At 37.3% G+C, this 22,196-nt stretch overlaps 3 protein-coding genes across 3 annotated transcripts; 1 reads left to right on the top strand and 2 right to left on the bottom strand.

Moving 5' to 3' along the window:
* The first annotated feature begins 3,447 nt into the window (after positions 1 to 3,447).
* LOC110886998 (thiol protease aleurain) lies at positions 3,448 to 6,022 on the top strand. The gene is made up of 8 exons (XM_022134894.2): positions 3,448 to 3,790; positions 3,877 to 3,998; positions 4,232 to 4,347; positions 4,425 to 4,498; positions 4,574 to 4,838; positions 5,273 to 5,404; positions 5,489 to 5,624; positions 5,716 to 6,022. The coding sequence occupies exons 1-8, from the start codon at positions 3,588 to 3,590 to the stop codon at positions 5,751 to 5,753; spliced, it is 1,086 nt and encodes a 361-aa protein (XP_021990586.1). The 5' UTR covers positions 3,448 to 3,587; the 3' UTR covers positions 5,754 to 6,022.
* A 6,299-nt stretch (positions 6,023 to 12,321) lies between these two features.
* LOC110886999 (auxin-binding protein ABP19a) lies at positions 12,322 to 13,166 on the bottom strand. Its single transcript, XM_022134895.2, has one exon. It carries the CDS (start codon positions 13,138 to 13,140, stop codon positions 12,505 to 12,507), a length of 636 nt encoding a protein of 211 aa, XP_021990587.1. The 5' UTR covers positions 13,141 to 13,166; the 3' UTR covers positions 12,322 to 12,504.
* Positions 13,167 to 15,203: 2,037 nt separating this feature from the next.
* Positions 15,204 to 18,381, bottom strand: LOC110886996 (artemisinic aldehyde Delta(11(13)) reductase). Its single transcript, XM_022134890.2, has 5 exons — positions 18,172 to 18,381; positions 17,959 to 18,099; positions 16,761 to 16,891; positions 16,476 to 16,658; positions 15,204 to 15,977 (listed from the first exon to the last, which is right to left on the bottom strand). Exons 1-5 carry the CDS (start codon positions 18,234 to 18,236, stop codon positions 15,343 to 15,345), a joined length of 1,155 nt encoding a protein of 384 aa, XP_021990582.1. The 5' UTR covers positions 18,237 to 18,381; the 3' UTR covers positions 15,204 to 15,342.
* Positions 18,382 to 22,196: the final 3,815 nt, after the last annotated feature.

Here is a 22,196-nt window from a genome sequence, read left to right as displayed (position 1 = left end):
ATTTGTATGTATGGACAACAATGTTTAAGTATGAAATTGATGGAGTTGGAAAGGGATATAATTAAGATATTTTTATAAAAATAACTAAAGGTCATTGTGGTTCCAAGTCGAACACGTATTCTAGAAGATAAGGGGAGGTCATGATATGATATGGGAGTAATATTCAAATAAAGTACCGTGTTATCTACAAACAATAACTTCCTCTCCTTTCCATCTATGATATTTCACATGTATGGCCCATAGTTTTTATTGCTTAATAAAACGTCATCATCCAAAACAAAAACAAAAAAATAATCTTATCTTTGACAAGTATAACCATTCATTTTCTTCTCATTTTTTAATGTCATAAAAATCGTAAAACCGCTTAAACCGATCATGGGTTTGGTCTTGCGTTTAATTTTTATTGCAATACGTTTGGTCAGCCGATTTGTTTTAAAAGTGTCGAATCGTAGTGAACAGTTTGGTTTATGGTTTATACTCAAAACCGGGCATATCAAATATTGTAAAATTCTCTATTGATTTCACGACCCTTGTAAGCTACCAATCGCTTATGTATTCTGGTGGTTGCTACATTTGTGATAGCTAAAGTTGTAAACTAACACGGGTCTCAAAAGAACCAAACATAAACAAATATATAACTAGGTCCAAGTAATATTCTTATTAGATTGGGCATATAGAAAATGAAATTGTTATTTGATCGAGTGATGTCTTTTAACTTATATTGAATGAAAAGCTTAATATATTGAATAAAACAAAAACAACTCTTTTAAGTTTTAACTATGATTGAAAGCCAGCTAATTTTAAAGAATTCTCTAAATGGATTAGTAGTAAAATTCACCACATTGGAATATACTTGTCTTCAAATTGGGGAAACCCTCACCTAGGGCCGAAACTTGGGAACACTCGCCCAAGCCCCAAAGGCACGACACTGCGATGAGGTAAAACCCGCTCAGTTTAAGGATCGAACTAGCGATCACCCCTAGTCTCCCATCATAACAGGTGCCGCATAATCTGTCACACCCTCAAATTTCACCCGCGGGGTTTTACCGCGATGCGTGACAAATCAGGATCCAAGACACTAACCATATAGAACGACTTATATATGAGTAAAAATTCGTTTTACAAACCAAAGTAAGTTGCTGAAGAGTAAAATAGATGTAATGTAAAGAAGTGCGTCAAAACAAACCTCTAAAAATCAACATAAGTAAATGTATGAATGCAAACAACAAAAATAGTTTTAAATGCTATGTTGTGGTCATAGCCGTGATTAAGTACCTTAGCGACCTGTGAAATACATGCAAGAGCAAGTGTCAATACATAATAAGTTTGATAAAGCTAATTATTAAATGTCTTAAAAGTTGTTTTTATCTTAAATTTAACAACTAAGACCACCCATAGTGGGGGTTTTGGACGTTTTATCCCTAAAAAACGCCCCTAAACGCCTGGATAGCCGCCCCTTGGAGCGTTGTTAAAAAAAAAGCTCGGAGCATCCTTTCGTTTAATTCTTGGGTCAATCAGACCCTTCGAGGTCAAATATCATTACTTTTAGTTAAAAAAAAAAACAAAAAATAAACAACTGAGTGAAGTTTTTATAATCTTCATTTATTCTGGCCGATGATATTTTAGGGTGGTAGAAAGTCTTGGGGAAGAAGAAGATGACCCTTTTTTTAGAGAAAAAGATTTTTTTTTATTGTATAATAACAAGTTGACGCTAATCCGCGCGTTGCGGCGGGATGTTGGTTATAATCTTTCATTTACATCACACCTTGGGGACAAACGACGCGTTCATAGCACGTGCATTCGCCAACGCTGGTGTTACCATATAACCAATCGAAAAGTATTTGTAATAATTATGAACTTGTTGCGATGTGTTAATCCATAAAAATTAGATCGATACGTAAAACATAGAAAATAAAAACTATGTCGACCTAGTAACCACGCATTCTAATGGGCTATTAAACGGAAAAAAATAGATTAAATGTTGATCACACACGTACGTTAAAGCGTCTTAAATCACAAAATTTAGATTGATGTGTTATTACTATGAACAAATTTTGGCAGATAAATCCGAAGGATGTTACCGGAATAGTCATGACGGATTCGTAAAAGATGCAACGCATCGGTTTATGGCTTTACTATAAGTTGCCCCTCTTCATTGCTTGGTAAACATTGATTGTGAATTTAAGTTGCGCCTCTCCGTTGCTTGTTAAACATTGATTGTCAATTTTGTAGCGTTCTTACTATAAACAAACTTTGGTTGTTAAAAATCCCAAAGTTTTATGGAACGCACGAAGATTACTATATGTTTCAGTTCCAGGTGTAATCAAAACGGCGGGCGCCGCCTAATCGTGTTTGATCATCTTCACAATAAGATGTGCCTTTTGATGTTTTATTACTATAAACCCAAACCAATGATGGAACACAGAGACATTCAATACCAATGTAATTTCACATGTACATCAAAGAAAACTAATGATTTTCTTCAGACGACGAAATAAAACAAAAAAAAAATTGTATTTGTAAAAACAAATTGACCATGAACTTAAGCATACTTATCGATTAAATGAATCTGCACAGGTAGTTGTAGATTGTACAAACAAAAAATCACATGCAAACAGTTAACATTAAAACGAATGTGTTGTTCATACCATACATGAGAGAACCGAATAATCAGAAAAGAATAAGACGGCACCGGTGCCCCTGTTGATCGTCTTCTTGATTTGATTTGTTCTTCACAAAATTTGATATGATTCAAATTTGATGGCCCTATAATCGGATCAATAGACGCATATGAATCAAGATGAACACGAACAACTAAGAAGAACCCTACCGACCCTATTTATACCCACCGGAGGATGTTACCGGAGTAGACACAACGGTTCCGTAAAGGATACGACGTTTCGGTTTAGATTAGAAAAGTGGGGGGAGAAGGTAGTTTTTGTGTGGGTACAAAGTCAAACGGTGCGTGCGTATGTGGGAAAATTTTGGAAAGCAGTGTGAGTTATGACTTTACGATACAAAGCCAAACGGTGGTGCGAAGCATTGCGCCTGTTCGTTGTTTGTTAAACCTTTTGTTGCTTTTTATATTATAGGTATAATGGGATTGACACAAAAGTGTACTGTTTGAATTTTATAATTTAAAATTTATAATCACTTGGAAATATTTGTTTGAATTTTGTAATTTTTTTTATTTAATGAAATTTTAGTAGTTTTAATTTTAAAAAAATTAATAATATGATCCAAGTGTGGCGTAGTAAACAATTTAAAATGAGAGATAATGTTTAAAATACAAATACACACATGTTGACATATATACACCCACCAGAATAGTTTTAAAATGAAAAAAGAAGAAAAAGAAATGTATATTAAATGTTATTAAAACAAAAAATATCTCCGTGAAGATTGATCGTCCTATTTGTTAATTGGCATTTGACAAATAACAAGCCATGACCAACGTAAAGAACAATCAGCACCGTACACGTGGATACATCAACGTCCAGAGACATTCTTTGTGGTTATAAAAAGAAGCAAGCCATTCATTCTCTGTGCTTCTTCTCATCAGTTGAGTCTTGTGTTGATAAAATCAAATGGGTCAGGTGTCAGTCATCGTAGCTCTGATCGTGGTGGCCTGTGCCGTCGGCGTATCTGCGAGTGGGATCGGATCCATCTTTGCCGATGAAAATCCGATCAGACAAGTGGTGTCTGATGGTCTACGGGAACTTGAGACCGCTGTTCTTCAAGTGATTGGTCAAACTCCTCATGCTCTCACCTTTGCTCGATTCGCTCACAGGTTAGTTACTGTTTATCATGAATCTGCTGCACTGTTTATGCACTTAAAAGTGGATCATCGATTCATGTTTGACTTTTATGGAAAAGGTACGGGAGGAAGTACCAAACTAGTGAGGAAATCAAACACAGGTACTCGATTTTCGCTGAAAGCCTGGAGACGATTAGATCGCACAACAAGAAGGGGCTATCCTATACTCTTGGAGTCAACGGTGAGTTTTTTCAACTCTTTTTGCCAGTAGTAATTCCGTTCGTGTGTCTAGATAGATCACAACAGAGTTCCTTTTTTACATTGATTAGTAAACAAGCACTTGGTTAGCCGTGTCGTGTGTGTGGGGTTTGACTTTAGCCTTAGCCGCCATGTGATGTGGGGTTTGACTTGTGAATCCATGTATTAAGTTATTGGAGACCAAAATATGATTTAGTTAGTTGCTGGTTGGAACAGAATATGCTGATATGACATGGGAAGAATTCAGCAAAAACAAACTGGGAGCTGCTCAACACTGCTCTGCTACTAAAAAGGGCAATCACAAACTCACTAATGCTGTCGTCCCACTCACGGTATACACATATATATAGCTTCTTTTACTATCTATCATCTTACTTACTTACTTACTTGTCATGTGTGTATTGCACAGCAAGATTGGAGGAAAACAGGAATTGTGAGCCCAGTCAAGAATCAAGGATCTTGTGGATCCTGCTGGACATTCAGGTAAATATCTCTAATCTTGTGAACTCCTTTGTTTGTGGATAACTTTAAATAATAATAATTATTATTCTTATGCAGCACCACTGGAGCTCTTGAAGCTGCTTATGCCCAGGCTTTTGGGAAGTCAGTCTCTCTATCTGAGCAACAGCTAGTAGACTGTGCTGGGGATTTTAATAACTTCGGTTGCAATGGTGGCTTGCCATCCCAGGCTTATGAGTACATCAAATACAATGGTGGACTTGACTCTGAGGAAGCATATCCTTACACCGGGAAAGATGGTGTTTGCAAATACTCAGCAGAGAATGCTGCCGTCCAAGTGATTGATTCCGTCAACATCACCTCGGTATAATCAACCATCTAATGAGATTATGGAAACAGAATTTAGTTCATGTGTTTATATCTTATATCTATATATGATATTGAGCTTATATCTATCCAACCAACCAATAGTGTGTGGAATACATTTGAGCGACATACAAAGTAGTTTCATTAAGCCCACCCATGTATTGCAACTACTTTATAGGTCACTCAAGTGTGTATACGGTAACCCTTAGCTTATAATCTACTAGTTACTAGCTAGAGGGTGTTTGTGATTGCTTATTTGAACTACTTATTTTGAAATAAGCAACTTTATACTGCTTATTTAAATCAACTTATTTGAGCCACAAATAATTAGTTAAGCAAACCCCAAACACACTCAAAACACAATAAACAAATAAGTGGTAGTTTTTATTATGTTTATTATTTGCTAAGTTACTAGTTTTTTTTAATCTAAAGGGTGCTGAGGATGAATTGAAGCATGCAGTAGGTGTTGTTCGTCCAGTGAGTGTGGCATTCGAGGTGATTGCAAACTTCAGACTTTACACTGGAGGAGTTTTCACTAGCGATGACTGTGGCAGCGGTCCAATGGTGAGGATGTTTTTAGTCTTAAAACATTTTAATGTACACGTTGATTGGTTTTGAATGTGAATGTGAATGTGGTGTGTTGAACAGGATGTGAACCATGCGGTGGTTGCGGTTGGGTATGGTGTGGAAGATGGGGTCCCATACTGGCTGATAAAGAACTCATGGGGAGCAGACTGGGGGTTGAATGGTTACTTCAAGATGGAGATGGGCAAAAACATGTGTGGTATGTCATCTTGTTTAAATGAGACATAATTAAATACCAGTTTAACTATTTCTAGTGATTATTGAAAAGCTAAATTTGATGGTGATTGCAGGTGTTGCAACGTGTGCATCCTACCCCATTGTTGCCTAATTCAAGATCTTTCAAAAGCTAAAAGGCTTGTTGTTGTATTAATGGTCTGGTGGTGAAGTTTTATAAATGGCAAAAACATCTGTTAGTTTGTATATTAGCTTTATTAATATTGTAATATTATATATATATATATATATGTATGTCCTGTCACATGCTACTTGCTTTTCATGTTAATTATCTGCATTGTCTTAATTATATTTACAAGTTTCTGATACGTGTTATGCACTCCAAATATGAAATATCTCCAAATAAATAAACGTGGGTTACTACATTTGTTCCTTTGTTATTATTAGTAAATTCTTGACTAGTGGCGTGGGTTAGTGTTTTACATGTTTCTGTCAGTTAAGATTTCGTTTGCGATTCTATGAATAACATTACGTTTATGTATTGGAGGTCTTAGTGGATATATCAAATTCCCAGAAGGTCCCATATTCTCTTTTGTTTCTGTCTATTGCTGATTGGATGCATAAAAGTTTCCCAACCATATGTGCATTGTGTTATCTTTTATGCTGAATATTTGACATCTGTGGGTTCTTTTTTCTTGGAGAAAATTACAAAACTTCTCCATTATGTATGTATGTTATTGCAGATCGTGTCTTTTGTCTTCAATAATTACATTAATCATATCTAATGTTTACAAATCCTAACATGTTAAATGATCCTTTACCCCAAACCCATTTAATTTTCTTAGTTAATTATAGTCACGTGGGACCCACGTGAGGGCATTAATATCTTTTAACCTACCATCTCTTTCCCCTCATGTCAACATGTTGGTTGCCTGTTTCACCTACCTTCATCTGCTACAGTCTTCAATGAAGAACTTTGATTTGAATTCCAATATGAATAATGTTTTTATCTACTTACGCTATCTACTTAGTTTAATTAGGTTTTTCCATGCTTCTTACGACAGTCCTCAAAATGGCGCCGTTGCCGGAGAGTTAGTGTGTTTAGTGTTTTATTTTAGTTGCTTTCTTAAAATAAAAAACCCCTTAAAATCCAAAATTTTTTTTTTTTTGTTTTGTTTGTTATATTTGTTTGTTTTTACCTTGGGTATTCGAGTTTTGTCTGTGCGGATAGTAGAATCTTAAGTTGGAGATTTACAATGGAAATGTTATTCGTCATGTCGAGATTGTGGTAGTCCATGTCATCAGGGGTGGACATACATATAGCCCAAGGTGGGCGGGCGCACCCCCCGGAAAAAAAAATTTTAGTGCTATTTTCCGTTGAAAATCCCGTCTGCACCCCTTGAATTTTTTCATCCGCACCCCTTGGAATTTTTCGTCCACACACCTTAGGTAAAAAAATGTTTCGATTTATATTTTAATTTTTTTAGTAAACTCGAATTAAAAAAACTACCTAAATTATATAAACTTATACTACCCAACTTAACCCAAATACCCAATACCTTAACCCACTATTTCATTAAACATAATTAGCCCACTAATTACTAGCCCATTAACCAAACTCAACCTAAGTTCAAACTATAATAATTAAAATAAGCCCAATAGTCCCTAAGAATTCATCCCGCCCTCCCTCTCTTAGGTCGTCTCCTACCAGCGATCATCGACCACAACAGCACGTCATCAGCAGTCACGAACCACCGTCGTCCGACACCAAAGGGTAACAAAATTCTTAAATAGGTTTGAAATTTCATGTGTTTTGACGTTTTATGGTTGTTTAGATGATTTTTAGGGTGATTACACACGATTCTAGGGTTGAAAATTAAAATTGAAACATTATTTTATGGAGCGATGAACTTATGCATCAATTTGTTTGTGATAGAAACCATGAGTAGGGACGTTATGTCGCAATTTCTTTTGTTTTACATGACCCGACCCGAACCGACCCGATACGAACCGATTTTTTTACTTATATACCTAGGGGCCTAAAATTTTTAAAATGTTTCGCACCCCCATGGAAAAATTCCTGGGTCCACCACTGCATGTCATACGCGTGGTGATTGTCCTAACGTCCGAAAAATGTTTGAAGACGCAAGAATGAGAGCATATGAGTTAGATGTTTATTATGACGATGTGCAAAATTATTACCCAACTTGGGAAGATTGTTATCGAGACAATGTGGATCGATATGCTGAGCGTGATCGAAGTTATAAAAATTTTGATCCGATCATAGAGCAAAGCGTGAGTTACCAAGAAGAGTATAATGATTACTATAATGAATACTCCCAGCCATCATATCAAGGTTACCGAGAGGAATATCACAGTTATCGACATAGATACTCTCAACCAACATTTGCAGATCATTGATCACACCAGTTTGAAAGCCTTGACGAGGTAATGAGAAAAAGACACATGATTTATGTTGAACAAGAATTGGCGAAACATCATCTATCGAGAAAATACCATTTAGAGTTATTGGGTTGGAAGTACAATTTGTTAATGGAGGAAGTGAACGACCAGAGGTCAGGAATGTCAGCATTAGAAAAACACCAAGCAAAACAAAGGTGGTTATCCTTACAGATTGAAAAAAAAAAGGTTGTTGGGGTTCCCACAATTGTTGGAGAGTCAAAAGAAGAATCAGTTACAGTTACGAGTAACAAAGAAGAAAAAAGCCGAAGTCCTTCCAAATTTGAATATGGATGTTTAAGACCTAATGAAGATTTAGCATCCAGTCGATGAAGAGTCAGATGTGAAACACGTCGTTGCTATTGAGGAAGTGAAAGAAAAAAGAGGTTACGAGTCTTTTAGAAATAGAAGTAATATGTTTAAACCTTAATAAAGACGTAACATCTATGAAAGAAGTAAAGACTACTAAACTCACTGTGACAAGTGTTTTAATGGTCAAAGTTAGGGATGCATGTTCCAAGATCAGAAACGTGACGTTGCAAGATATTGGGTAAATCATTCAAAAGTAGGGCTGTCCAAAAAGCTCGCGGCTCGGAGCTCGCTCGAAGCTCTCTCGGATTTAGATCAGAAAAAGCTCGCTCGATATGGCTCGGTTTGAAAGTGAGCCGAGCCGGCTCGGCTCGGTTAGAAAGTGAGCCTAGCTCGGCTCGGCTTAGCTCGAATTATTTTACTTATAATATATTTTGTTTTTATATACATATTATATATATATTAAAGAAGAAGGTCGGTGGAGAAATCCACCAACCCCTTCTACCCCATAAACTTTAGTATAATGACAAAACAAACCCTCTAATTTTATACATGTCACTTTTACCTTTAAAGATTCAAAAGTTTCGAATTTATCCTAAAACTAATTTTTTACGTTGTTTTTTTGATGTACGTATCCGTATAAATTTGAGTTCGTCTACGCTTTAACGTGATTTAAAAAAAAATGAGTCGGGTCAGTTACAAAATGTTTTACTTTTATGTACGTTTTGATGTAAGTTTGTTTGAAAACAAAATCGGGTCAAATATAATATGTTTCATTCGACGAGATAAATTTGAGTTACTATATGTTTTGACGTAAGTTTAGTTCAGAAACGAGTTGGGTCGATTTTAGTCTATACTTTATCACGTCGCGTACGATGCCGCCACAAGTATTTATTTTATGTACGTTTTGGATTGGTCTACGTTTCAACGTAAATTTTGTTTGGAAACAAGTCGGGTCAAATATAATATATTTTCATTCAACGACATGAATTCGAAGGTCGGTGGAGAAATCCACCAACCCCTTCTACCCCATAAACTTTAGTATAATGACAAAACAAACCCTCTAATTTTATACATGTCACTTTTACCTTTAAAGATTCAAAAGTTTCGAATTTATCCTAAAACTAATTTTTTACGTTGTTTTTTTATGTACGTGTCCGTATAAATTTGAGTTCGTCTACGCTTTAACGTGATTTAAAAAAAATGAGTCGGGTCAGTTACAAAATGTTTTACTTTTATGTACGTTTTGATGTAAGTTTGTTTGAAAACAAAATCGGGTCAAATATAATATGTTTCATTCGACGAGATAAATTTGAGTTACTATATGTTTTGACGTAAGTTTAGTTCAGAAACGAGTTGGGTCGATTTTAGTCTATACTTTATCACGTCGCGTACGATGCCGCCACAAGTATTTATTTTATGTACGTTTTGGATTGGTCTACGTTTCAACGTAAATTTTGTTTGGAAACAAGTCGGGTCAAATATAATATATTTTCATTCAACGACATGAATTCGGATTACTCTATGTTTCAACGTAAATTTAGTCCGGATACGAGTCTGATTGATTGTAATCTATAATTTATCACGTCGGGTATGGCGCCGCCGCAACGCGCGCCAGGTAAAAAAACTAGTAATATATTACAAAAAATGATTATTATTTACATGTATTTAGGCTTGTAGTTTGATATCTATGACATATTTAAAGGTTGATTGTCGTGCTAATGAACAAATATTGTATTTACTTGAAATATAAAACTTATTTTACGTTGTTGAATGTGATTTTAGCTTGTAATGCATTTGGTTGAACTTATTTTGAATATGTTCTTTTGAAGTATTGAATAATATTTTAGAATACTGAATTTTGAGAGCTATGTATTAATTTTTATTTTTAAAATCGAGCCAAACCAAGTCGAGCCGAACCAGCTCAGCTTAAAACCAAGCCAAGCCCGAGCTTAGATTTTCAGCTCGGTTTCAAATCCGAGCCGAGCCCGAGCTTGCCCTAGCTCGGCTCGGCTCATGAACATCCCTATTCAAAAGTGGTATTACTTAGAAAGGATGGATGTATCAGTTGTTGGAAATAGAGTTTTGAATTGGAATGCCAATTACCGAGCATTTGGGGGAAATTCGGTAGGAAAGTGTGGATATAAGGAATCTGGTGGTGATTCAAGAAGCATGTCGGTTTTTGACAAAACAAGCACTTAATTGGGGTATCAAATACCGAGTGTATATTGGAAACGCAGTAGGAAAATGCTCACTTTAACCACCTTGAGCACCACAAGTATGATCTGGCTGAAGATCCAAAACTTAGCGCTCTCTGGAGGCAACCCGAGGATATAGAGAAGTGTGTTTTTTGTTTTGTATTGTTTTGTTTTGTTTTGTGTGTGTGTTCTTGCAGGTTACCATGTGTTAATTATCTCCACGGATGCGTTTACCTAAGTATGGGGGTGTTGGTAAAATCCCAGGTACGTTTTAGGTGTGATTAAAGACAATGTCGGTTTTGACCCTTACGACAGTCATCGACACGTCAGTGTCCTTGTGTACTTCTTGTCTCCTTCACAATTGCTCATCGTGAGGCACTGTTGGACACAACCTAACGTGCGTCTATTGGCCACATGTTCTGAAGTTCGTACTAATTGTACTATTTGAGTTGTGCCTTACTCGCAGCTTGATGCTTGCGCTGCTTAAGCTTGCGCCATTTAACTGAAAATGGTGTAGAATTTAGGACCATACCTCTTCAATCACTATCACAACTACCAGCACCACCATCATCACCACCATCACTACCATCATCACCAGCATCACCAACATCATCACCACCATCATCATCATCAATAAATCCCACCAATAGCAAAGCTAAGGTAGGGTCTGAGGAGGGTAAAATGTAGACAACCTTATCTCTACCCTGTAGGAATAGAGAGACTGCTTCCAGTAAGACCTCCGACTCGATAGTAGTTTTGCATCAAGCCTTAGATATAAGGCACATAATACTCAACAATCGGGACAAAGGCCGATTAGTGCATGTACGCTTTTGTCTTTCGGCCATCAATGCTGGCCACCACATGATGCATGATTAATCATCTGCCGCTTTTAACGTTATTTTCACGAATTAGTAAAATAACGTTAAAATTAATGCAATTTCACTTTTGCCCTTAAATTGAACAAAAACAAGATTGTTGAATTTGCTCGCCTCTATTCTATTTCTTTTCTTTGCATGTACCTACAAAATTAAAATTAAGCAACAAATTGTTTAATAAATAATAAGCATACTTTGACTCATATCATCATACGTTACTAACCCCTTCAAAAGTGGTCCAATTTTTTTTCACAACCTGACGAATTAATTGTTAGAGGAAGTATCCTAAAAGCAATCTTTCTTAATCAATGTAAAGCATATCAAAAGGGAGGTAAAACAAGATCAAGTCTTTTGTTGGATCATCGAACACGGAATTTTGGAAATGACAGTTGTTGTTGCAAGTGTCAAACTAAGTATTTGTTGTATACGATATTTTGGAAGTGACAGTAGTTGTCACAAGTGTCCACCACCTATTCGTTTGACGGGGGATATAAAGATAAGCCTAAAGTTGAAGATAAAGTTTAATATTTCAAATTAACAAGAGAAGCTTTGTTAGCTTGAAAAGTGTTTAGATTGGTTTGTTATTAGTTGGGTTTTCAATGTATATCTTACTGTCCTGTAATGCATTAGATATATGTACAAATCCTAAACACCATCTTACACCATACTCAGGTTCTGTTAGTTCAGTTGACATAATCTAGTTTCTAGAGAATTACCATAAATATTTTGGTGGGAGATCTGAAGAACAAGTGATAAAAGGGTGTAACTGTCATTTTCTTAAGAATTCTCTATTACTCATTTGCAATCTTCTCCAAAATGTGTGTTCTTTAATGATAGGTTTAGAAAATTGTGACATTGCAGCATTTGGTAAATCAGTGAATTGAAAAGAAATCAACTCAAATTATTAATTATTCCGAACCTCATTTAAGCAATCCAGAAACAAACTTCTAAGCTTACAGACACACACACACACACCCCTTTAAAAAACAACAAACACAAACCACCAAAATGTTGGTACCAAACAAACAACAATGACAATACCATAACAAATCAAGTGAGGACCCTAATTAGTCCCGCCAAGAACACCCTTGAGTTTCTTAATTGTTGCTGGATCAAGGAAAGTTGTTGCAGCCACAATTTCAGTGGGTAAATCATTAGCAAAGAGAGCAAAATCAGTAATCTGGAGCCCTGGCACTGGACTACTGAAGCTAACAATGGCAAGAGCCGCCCCCTTACCAGAATTTATCTGGAAATGGAGCAACCCTTGTGGGAAAAGCATGATGTCCCCTTTTTTTAAAGTCTTGAAGTAGACTGTGTTAGCTGATGATATGAAACCGGCACAAATGGTCCCTTCAATGACCACCAAAAGTTCGGAGCCGCCAGGGTGAGTGTGCATGGGGATGACTCCACCAACTGCCAGGTCCAAGCGGGCTGTAGAAATCCCGAGGCCGTTCACCCCTGGAAACTGAGCAGTGAATGCTGGAGTAACTGCAGCCTTGATGAGATTGCTGGTGTTGCCGGCTGCAGCGAGCCCAGAGTAGACAAAATCAGAGACGGACACTTTTTTGACATCTTTGCATGGGAATCCAGAAGGGGTGTCAGATTGTGAGAGGTCAGCTACACAAAAGTCTTGCACTGAAGCATAGGAGGAGGAGGCTACAAGCAGAAAAAGAAAAGAGAAGAGAATTTGAATCGACATTTTGAATTGGAATTGGAATTGGAATTGAGATGGAATGAGGAAGATGAGGTTTATATAGAAGGATGGGGATGGGCATGGCCATGCATGCAAGGGCTTCACGTGATCTAATGGGTAGGGTACCGCCAATTAAGAGAGAGAGGCCACAAATTCTTTGTTTCTTTCTAGCATTACATGCATCATGTGACCTTCCTTCCGCCTGTATAGTCTTCCTTCTCCTTCCTTCCTTCATACGATACAATACAGCATCCAAAAGCATATCCCGCCCAAGATATCGCATAGCCACACATTCGGAAGACATGGATTAATTTGGGGTTCAAAGTCTCATTTGAATTATAATTAATCTCATCATAAAATAAGCAAAACACACAAGTGTTTACCAGATAACACATGTATGTATGTGTTGTTTCTTTTCAAAGTCCCCAAATCTTATAGTATTTAAGTAATAGTTTGTAGTAAATTCTTGAAAGAATGATTTCCTGCCCTCTATTTACCAAACATTAAAACCTTAAACAAACACATGATAGCATACATTGGTGGACTGTCTTTACGTTTATAGGCCGGCAATCAAATAAATGCTATTCATTTATAGAATATATCAATATCAATGTATGTATGTTGTGGGAGCATTTCGATTATTCTTGTAGAAAAAAGTGTTAGCTTTGGGGTTCTTGCTAGAATAATGGTTTAGCTAATGGTATAAGACAACAATCCAAGTGTAGATGATGTTTGATATCAAACTAATACATCAACCTCTGTTTTATGGGAATATTTTATATTTCACATGTATTTTCAGATATCGAAATTTAAAATCGACAGTTTAGTTTAGGAATGAAATTAAAGAAATAAATAATTTAAATGCATTCGTGGTTTTACAATGAAAACAGAGTGAAAGCTATGCATGTGCGCTTTTCCTATCCCTCTTGGCCCTGTTTAAAGAAATTATCATTTTGCCTCAAAACAAAAGAGGTAAGAGATATTTTAAAGAAAATATCAGAGTGGTCCTTGCAACGCCATCCAAACCAAACCATGGATGGGGGTGCAAAAGAAGACAGTTAAGAAAATATCTCGTATTGATGTGATTTTGGAAGATGTAGAAAATGTGTGGATCATGTGCGTTGCCTATCCTATCCTATCCTTTCCTTTCCTTTCTTTTGGTATGAACATCCAGGGAAACCTCTGGAATGAATGAATGAATGGGTGTCATAAGAGAAATTGTTATTTTTAGGTAAAATTGTGACAGGATACCGGACGTCCTTAGGGGAGGCGGGGTGGGGAAAGTTTTTCCTGTGAAACTTTTCTTCCACGCGTGAATGTTACAAACAAACCACCGCCACTCAAACACTTTAACGCATGAAACTTGGATTCCGTGATAAAATTCACGCGTTATGGCTATTCCGTGATAATTGGATGTGAGGGTTTATTGTTGGGTGTTGTGAGTGATGACCATTGCCACTAAAAAAGGTTGTGAGTGATGGAATAATTGTTGATGACATGGCGGAACTTGATTGAATGTTGTGAGTGATGGATTTGCAAGTGATAACCAACCCCTCCCCCTTATTTTGATTACTTCATGATATGTGAAGATTAATAGTTTGATATAATTATGGAAAATCATGTAAATAGGCAAGTTGGCCAATTAGATATATAAAATAAGTAAAATAGGCATGGAATTTGTGGACTTGTAAAATAAGCAATCTAAAACAACCAACACGAAAAGGACAAATTAAGTCGGCACCTCCATAGCCCACACTCCTATAATCCATTACCTCCATAGCCCACGCTCCAATAAACTGACACCTCCATAGCCCACACTCTGAGATGTTAGCACCTCATAGCCCACACTCTGAGATGTTAGCACCTCATAGCCCACACTCTGAGATGTTAGCACCTCCATAGCCCACACTCCGATACATTGGTACCTCCATATCCCACACTTTGATACGACGGCACCTCCATAGCCCACACTCCGATAAGCCGACACCTCCATAGCCCATGCGTTTAAAAGTCGATGCCTGTTTAAAAACCAATGCCTATTTTGATAACTTACTTGGTCAACTTGCCTATTTTCATGAATTTTCCCTTGATATAACTAGAGCCTAGAGCTCATAAATTACAAATATACATATACCTCCAAATACTTTTACACTCGCTATTTAGAATACTTGAAACCACAGTTATGAATCCAACTAACATAGCTCAAAATTACAAGCGTGAAAGTCGTTCATATGTTTTGTGAAGAGAAGGGTAATCAGTGTAGCCTACAACAGGATGATGGGTATAAAAGGTAGCCCTCACATACCGGTTTAAGGGTGCATTCAACTTCAGCCTTAAAACCAGGTCAGGGTTGGATATAAAAAGTCGACCATAAGCCACCAAATCAGCATCCCCCTGAGCAACGGCTTCGACCCCTAGTTCTCTAGTGTAGCCACCACTGCATATAAAAGTCCCAACATAAGCCCTTCTCCAAGTTTTCATCAACCGAGCAACTTCTTCCTCACTCCCATGGCTTCCTGATTCGGTTTGACCATAAGCAGTGTAACGTGGCTGAGTCACATGAAGATAGCATAACTGGAGCTTGTTCAGTCTCTCAATAACAGCTAGCCCTAGGCTGCGTGGGTCAGAGTCCATGGCGTCTAGGTGGTTGATTGCTGGTGAGATTCTAACACCAACTCGGTCTGCACCGATGGCTGCAGCCACTGCTTGTACCACCTGCAGCAAGAATTTGCAGCGGTTTTCTAAGGAACCACCGTATTCATCTGTTCTGTCATTGATTCCATCTTTCATGAACTGATCTAGTAGGTAACCATGGGCTCCATGTATCTCAACGCCATCAAAGCCTGTGTTTTTTAATTGTTATTATTATTATTATTATTAAAAAACAAATAAACCAAAGACTGGTTAGAAATCAGCTGATTGAAAAAGAAATATTGCTCAATGACATTTCATCAAATAAACCAAATTAAGACCAAGTTACTAATTGAGGCAGAAGATGAAGTCTAGGAAACATTGATCACTGATTTCATTGAATTTACTTTCTAGTGTTTGCCATTTACTTTACTTTAATAAACAAGAATAATGTTGGTAGAATTAACTCAATTAAGTATCGTATTACACATGAAGGACACTTTCCATTCTTTTTCTTAGTAAAATATTATCTTTTCCTTTTATTTTGAACATGTACAGTACATATTTGGATTGATTATATAGAAGTAATCAAGGTGTATTTGACAGAAACATAAATTGGATCGGAGTAGTGTTGTTAATATTTTGGTAAACGTTCAAAGTTCAAACATAAAGAAGGAAGTAAAGTGCAATTTAGTGAGTCTTAAGCTAACCTGCTTGAATAGCGTTAATGACTGCTAAACGATAGTCTTGGACGACGTCTGGTATTTCATGGGTTGCCAATGGGCGGGGCTGTGGATACGAACTGTAGGTTGCATCTGGCATTAATATTTTCCACTTGTTGGATATGGGCTTTTCCGTAGATGATATTGGTGCACTACCACCGGGTTGATACACTACTTGTTCAACAAAACAAAACAAAACACAAAACTAATATTTGTCTTAAGCTTGAGAAACGAAAGATAATTAATTAATGATTGAGATTGATACATATATACCTTGATGGGATGCTCTACCAACATGCCATAATTGACAAAATATGAGACCGCCCTGTTTGTGAACTCCATCAACCACTTTCTTCCAACCCTCAATTTGTTGTTTATTAAATATACCTGGTACATGCGGGAATCTGAACACACGTACAGCAAGCACAATCAAATTATACTAATTAACGATCGGCCGGCCATGTCACAAAAAAAAAAAAAAAAGATATGGAATTTATATGCATGACTCAGCGTTATACAAAGCGGATGTAAACAAGTTAAAGTTTGAGTACTAAAAGGGGAAGAAAAACAACAACCGTAAAGCAACATAACATGTGGTGGTGGTGGTAATAATCTAGTGAGCGTGAGTGGGGTGGAATCTAACTTTAGTTATTGTCGAGGATAGCGTGGGCACGGGGTTATATGATTAGACTATCTTCAATGCATCCATTGGAGGTAGCCCTTGAAGGCCCAGGCCCTTAGCATTGTAAGGTCGTATGTAATGGGGCGCGGTGAAGGCCATAGCGCCGGTATGGAGCCCCCCACACCGCCCCCCCCCAGCGCGATGATCAAAAAAAAAAAAACCGGCGTGAAAAAATTCGCGGCGCGAGAAGGTGGGCATTTTCCACTTTGGTCCCTGCATTTTACAATTTGGTCCCTGCATTAAAACACTTTGGTCCCTGCATTTTACACTTTGGTCCCTGCATTTTACACTTTGGTTATGATGAGGTAGGGCTTTATGACTACGGCCTCAAGCCCCATAAAGCCCCGGGGTGACGTGGCATGCCACATGGCGCATAACGCCCCTTTGGGGCTTTATGACTACACATGGCCTAAGATTTTATCCATAGATGCCTTTAACATGTAAGCCCTTCCATAAAAGTTTTGTTTATGTAAGTGAGTGGGCCCAAAGTAAAAGAACAAAATGTTTTATTTTGATAGTGTGTGTATTGGGTAAGTAATAAGATGGAAATTAAGAAGGGTAATGATATTTGTAGGGTTGAGATGAAATAAGAGATTTTAAGGATTTGTAAGGATATGACGTGACAGCTAAGCTAAGGGCGTCTAAAGACATCCGTACCACTGGAGATAGTCTTATTATTCTAGAATACATACATACATAGACCATGAGAAGACTAGAGAATGTGATTTGACTACATAAAACACCACCCATAACATAATCCATCTAGAGAGAGAGAGAAGAATAGCCTACCCGGCGGAGGTGGGAGAGATCATTGTTCCCTCGGTGATGAGAAATCCAGCGGCGGTTGTCCTCTGAGTGTAGTACTCGACCAGCGCTTCATTCGGTATACCATTCAACGCCCGACACCGAGTCATCGGAGCTAACACCACCCTACCAGACAGACACCAACTTATTCATTAAACTATCATCATCATCAGAGGACATACGTACAGAAACAACTACCTGTGTGAGAGATTCAACTTCCCCATCTTGTATGGAGAAAACAGAGTTGGCTTGTCGTCGGCCATCTTTCAATCGGAGATCTGAATCCAGAAATGAAGTTAATTTCGTGAAAAAATAAATAAATGAATGCGACTGTTAGAGTTAAAAACGTCGTTTTATTCATGGAATTTTCACCAGTCCCTAGATCGTATGTCGTGGCCAAATATATTTTTTTAAGAAAGTGGGTGGGTATATTTTAATTCTCTTGGCTTAGACCAATGTTTCGTGATATATTAAGCATGTCTTCTTTTAATCCAAAAACTTTAATCAATCTATTGACGTATTACTTTTTTATAAATTGTTATGTTGTCTTCCAGCGGTGCTGATGACTTAGGTCGCCAGTTATAGTCTCACTCATGACAAAATGTCATGCGTGAGCAAAGAGTTTTACCACAGTGGATCTTCAGGCGGTGGTTTCCTCTGGAATTGTGACGGGCCAGATCATCAGTATTGTCTGTAATTACAGGCGTAGGTGACCCTTTGCCTATGGGTGTACCCGGATGGCCAAGCTTTGTTTCACGTTAAAAAAAAATCACATGCTATATTTTTTGTATATTTATCAAACATCTTAAATGAATGAACATATTCGCTTTAGGCTAATAGAATTCATGAACCATGTATATCGGGTCTAACTTGGAATTTGGGTAAGAAAGTCCTTACCATGTGTGATTGAATTTCGACCTAAAAGGGATTTTCTATGAAATATTGTTTAGCTCATGTTTGACACTTGGAAAGGAATAAAAAAGAGTTACCATTGAAATACGATTAGAGGCAATGATTTGGACTTGATGATGAAAAACTTGGTGATTTAGTTAAAAATGGTGTTTTTATACCATTTTAGGCTTAAAATGCTAATGATATGTTTGGATGAGTTTCATCAACCTTGATTGGTTCCAATAGACCAAATATACTTAGTATGGTGCGTTTGAGGTGTTGTAATCAAGTAAAATTAGGAAATTAAATGAATGGTCTGACTTTTTTAACTCGTCAATGGGTCAAACTTTGACCTTGACAAAGAGGGTTTTTCTTAAAGAGTGTTTTAATCATTGTTATTGTGTAAAAAGAAGTAAAAGCCATCATATAAGGCTGAGTGAAATGAAATGAATTGGATTTGATGATAAGAAGATGGTGAATCTTTTAAAAGGGTGTCTTATGCCATATTAGATTCAAATGGCAAAAATGATGTTTATAAATGAATTTGTTTGACTAAGTTGGTTCCAATAGAACAAATTTATTTTTAAGGATGGGTTTGAAATGTTGAAACTAAATTTTAGATTGAAACAAGCAAACTATGTAATTTGAACCTTTGCAAAGAGGTTGGACAAAGAATTTGGTTCATATTCTTTATAACATGTTAGTTTGTGGTGTAATAAATCCCAATTTTATAATAGGCCTAATTTGAGTATGCCTGGATATTGAAATTATGAAATTAGCCGTTTGGTTAATATATATGCCATTATGCATAATAGATACATGACTTAAAGCATTTTACTATAGGTGGTCAACAACATGCCATCAAGAATCGCGAGGCAGGAACATCATGAAATTGAAGTGAATTCATACTAACCCCTAACGATTAAAGTTTGTTGTATATTTGTGATCTTATATTACCTATGAGTTTCTGATGATGTTCAAGTATGATCTAGAGCTTATATGATTATGACTTTATTGTCAAGAATGAAATATCTTATACTATATGAAATGCATTATATGAGGAGGTAATGAATCTCCTACCCTGATGACATTGTTTGCTAATGAATTGGTAGTTTTGTATGTTCTTTATATTATAAGTTTAGTGTAAAAATCAAATACAAATGACTTTTAACATACAAAATACATTTAATGTAAAAAGTGAAAAATTACATCATCTGTGTATAGGAGTGTGTGAGGATCGGCCCCGTGTTGCACCGTAAACCCTTGAACATACCTGTTGAGCTGGCTTTTTCATGATTCCCGTCAAAGCTTCCATGGCGATTATAAATAGGAACGGGGACAATGGATCACCTTGACGTAACCCCCTTGAGCACTCAAACTCCATGGTTAGGGATCCGTTAACTAATACAGATTGCCTACCCGACCTTAAATTGCCGATATCCACCCACGCCACCTAACCGGGAAATTCATTTGGTCCATAATGGAATTCAGAAATTTCCAGTTTAGTGAATCATACGCCTTTTGAATGTCCACTTTGAATATCATGCCCTTTCTTTTTGTATGCTTCATCCAAGCAATCAGTTCATTAAGGATAAGAGGCCCATCAGTAATGCTTCTACCTGCTATGAAAGGCGATTGTTCCTCCGAAATGATCTTCTCAATTACGCTTTTAAGTATATTGACCAGGACCTTTGATATGACTTTATTCATACATCCGATGAGACTAATGGGTTGGAAGTCAGCAGGTATCATCAGATCCATCACCTTCGGAATTAACGCAATGAACGAAGATGCGCAGCTCCTGTTAATCTGCATGCTAACAAAAAAATTCATTAAACAAATTAAAAAATCATTTTTTAGAACCCTTCAACATCTTTTAATGAATTTAAACTTGAACCCATCCGGGCCCGGTGTCCGGTCCCCGTCACACTCGAACACTGCATCCGTTATTTCTTGCTCCGAAAACGGTCTAATCAGGCTCTCTGATTCTTCAGTCGTGATGTAACACCTCGAAATTTTGTGTCCAATAATGTGTTGACACGTGTCATAAGTTTACACGTGGCATTAAATAATAAATAAAGGACTAAAGTTGACAAACCTTGAAAGTATGTAAATTCGAGGGTTATAAATGTCAACGAAGGGTAAATATACTGTATAATAACCCTAAATGATGCTCATACCTTCAAACGAATAAATCATGGATCGTATGGAGCGAAACGCGGGAGAAAGTGAGAGATTACAAGCTACAGGGGTTAATTGTGTCAACATGTTTAATTTATACCTCTGAGTGACCCTTTGACGAACCCGAGGCTTTGTAACAGTAAAATACGCTCACTAGAATATACTATATAAATTTCGCAAAGTTCCGTTTTAAAACGAGAAAGTTATGATCGAATTCGTATGCGAGGGGTTAAAAGCGTCAACAATAAAAGTTAAGGCTTTTCGGATAGTAGTTAAACTAACCGGAGGCTTAACAATGCGGGTAAAAGTCACGAGGCCCTTAGTTGTAAATAATCGGGGGCCAAATCGCAAAGTTACCCCTTCGAAACCGAAAGGTCAGGTTAATGATTACAAAAGATTTGAAAATCTTTGAAATTAACCCTCAGGCGGGCCGCGTGAGTGAAACCGGCAAGCCAATGCGGGTCGCGCGCCAGTTGAAGATCCGTTTCCTGACATGGAGATTCAGGCGGCCCGCGTCCATGTTGCATGATCTTCAATTTGGGCCGCGTAAGGACCCCAGATGCAGAAACTTTGGACAGACTTGCTGTTTGAGCTTGTGAACGATCATTGAGGCAATTAATGAAGCATGGGCGCCCTCTACATGACCCCTAGCACCCAGGGCCACCTGCTGATCATCCATGATCCATTGTAGGGTGATGTGTAATGATCCTAAGCCCAATTTTTCACTATAAAAGGCAAGGCATTGTGCACAAATGAAAGACACCTCAAATCTGCATTCTAGTCCATCTCTGGAGCTCTAAACCATTCTTCTATCATCCCTAATCGTGCACCAAGCTTATGTAAGTGTGTCTACCCTTTTGTGGCTTAGTTTATGCATAGTTTAGCTTAAAAGTCAATCCGTCGTAATTAACGATTGACTTTGCGATAAATCACAAATGGTCCAGTGGTTTGTCGAATCAAAGATAGTTATATGTTGGTAATCATGTGGGCTTTAAACCTCTAAAAGGGCACCCTCTGATTCCCACTCTAACTAGTCCGAATGTCGAGTCAAACGTGCTTAGAAAAAGTCAACAGAAATGCCATTTTGCGATTTCATGCATAATCTGTAATGTAGATGATATGTAACCTGTTTAAACACTCATAGAACATGA

Source organism: Helianthus annuus, chromosome 10 (assembly GCF_002127325.2).
Source record: "Helianthus annuus cultivar XRQ/B chromosome 10, HanXRQr2.0-SUNRISE, whole genome shotgun sequence".
Taxonomy (NCBI): domain Eukaryota; kingdom Viridiplantae; phylum Streptophyta; class Magnoliopsida; order Asterales; family Asteraceae; genus Helianthus; species Helianthus annuus.
The sequence above is the reverse complement of the archived record's forward strand: the minus strand, read 5'-3'. Positions and strand labels throughout refer to the sequence as shown.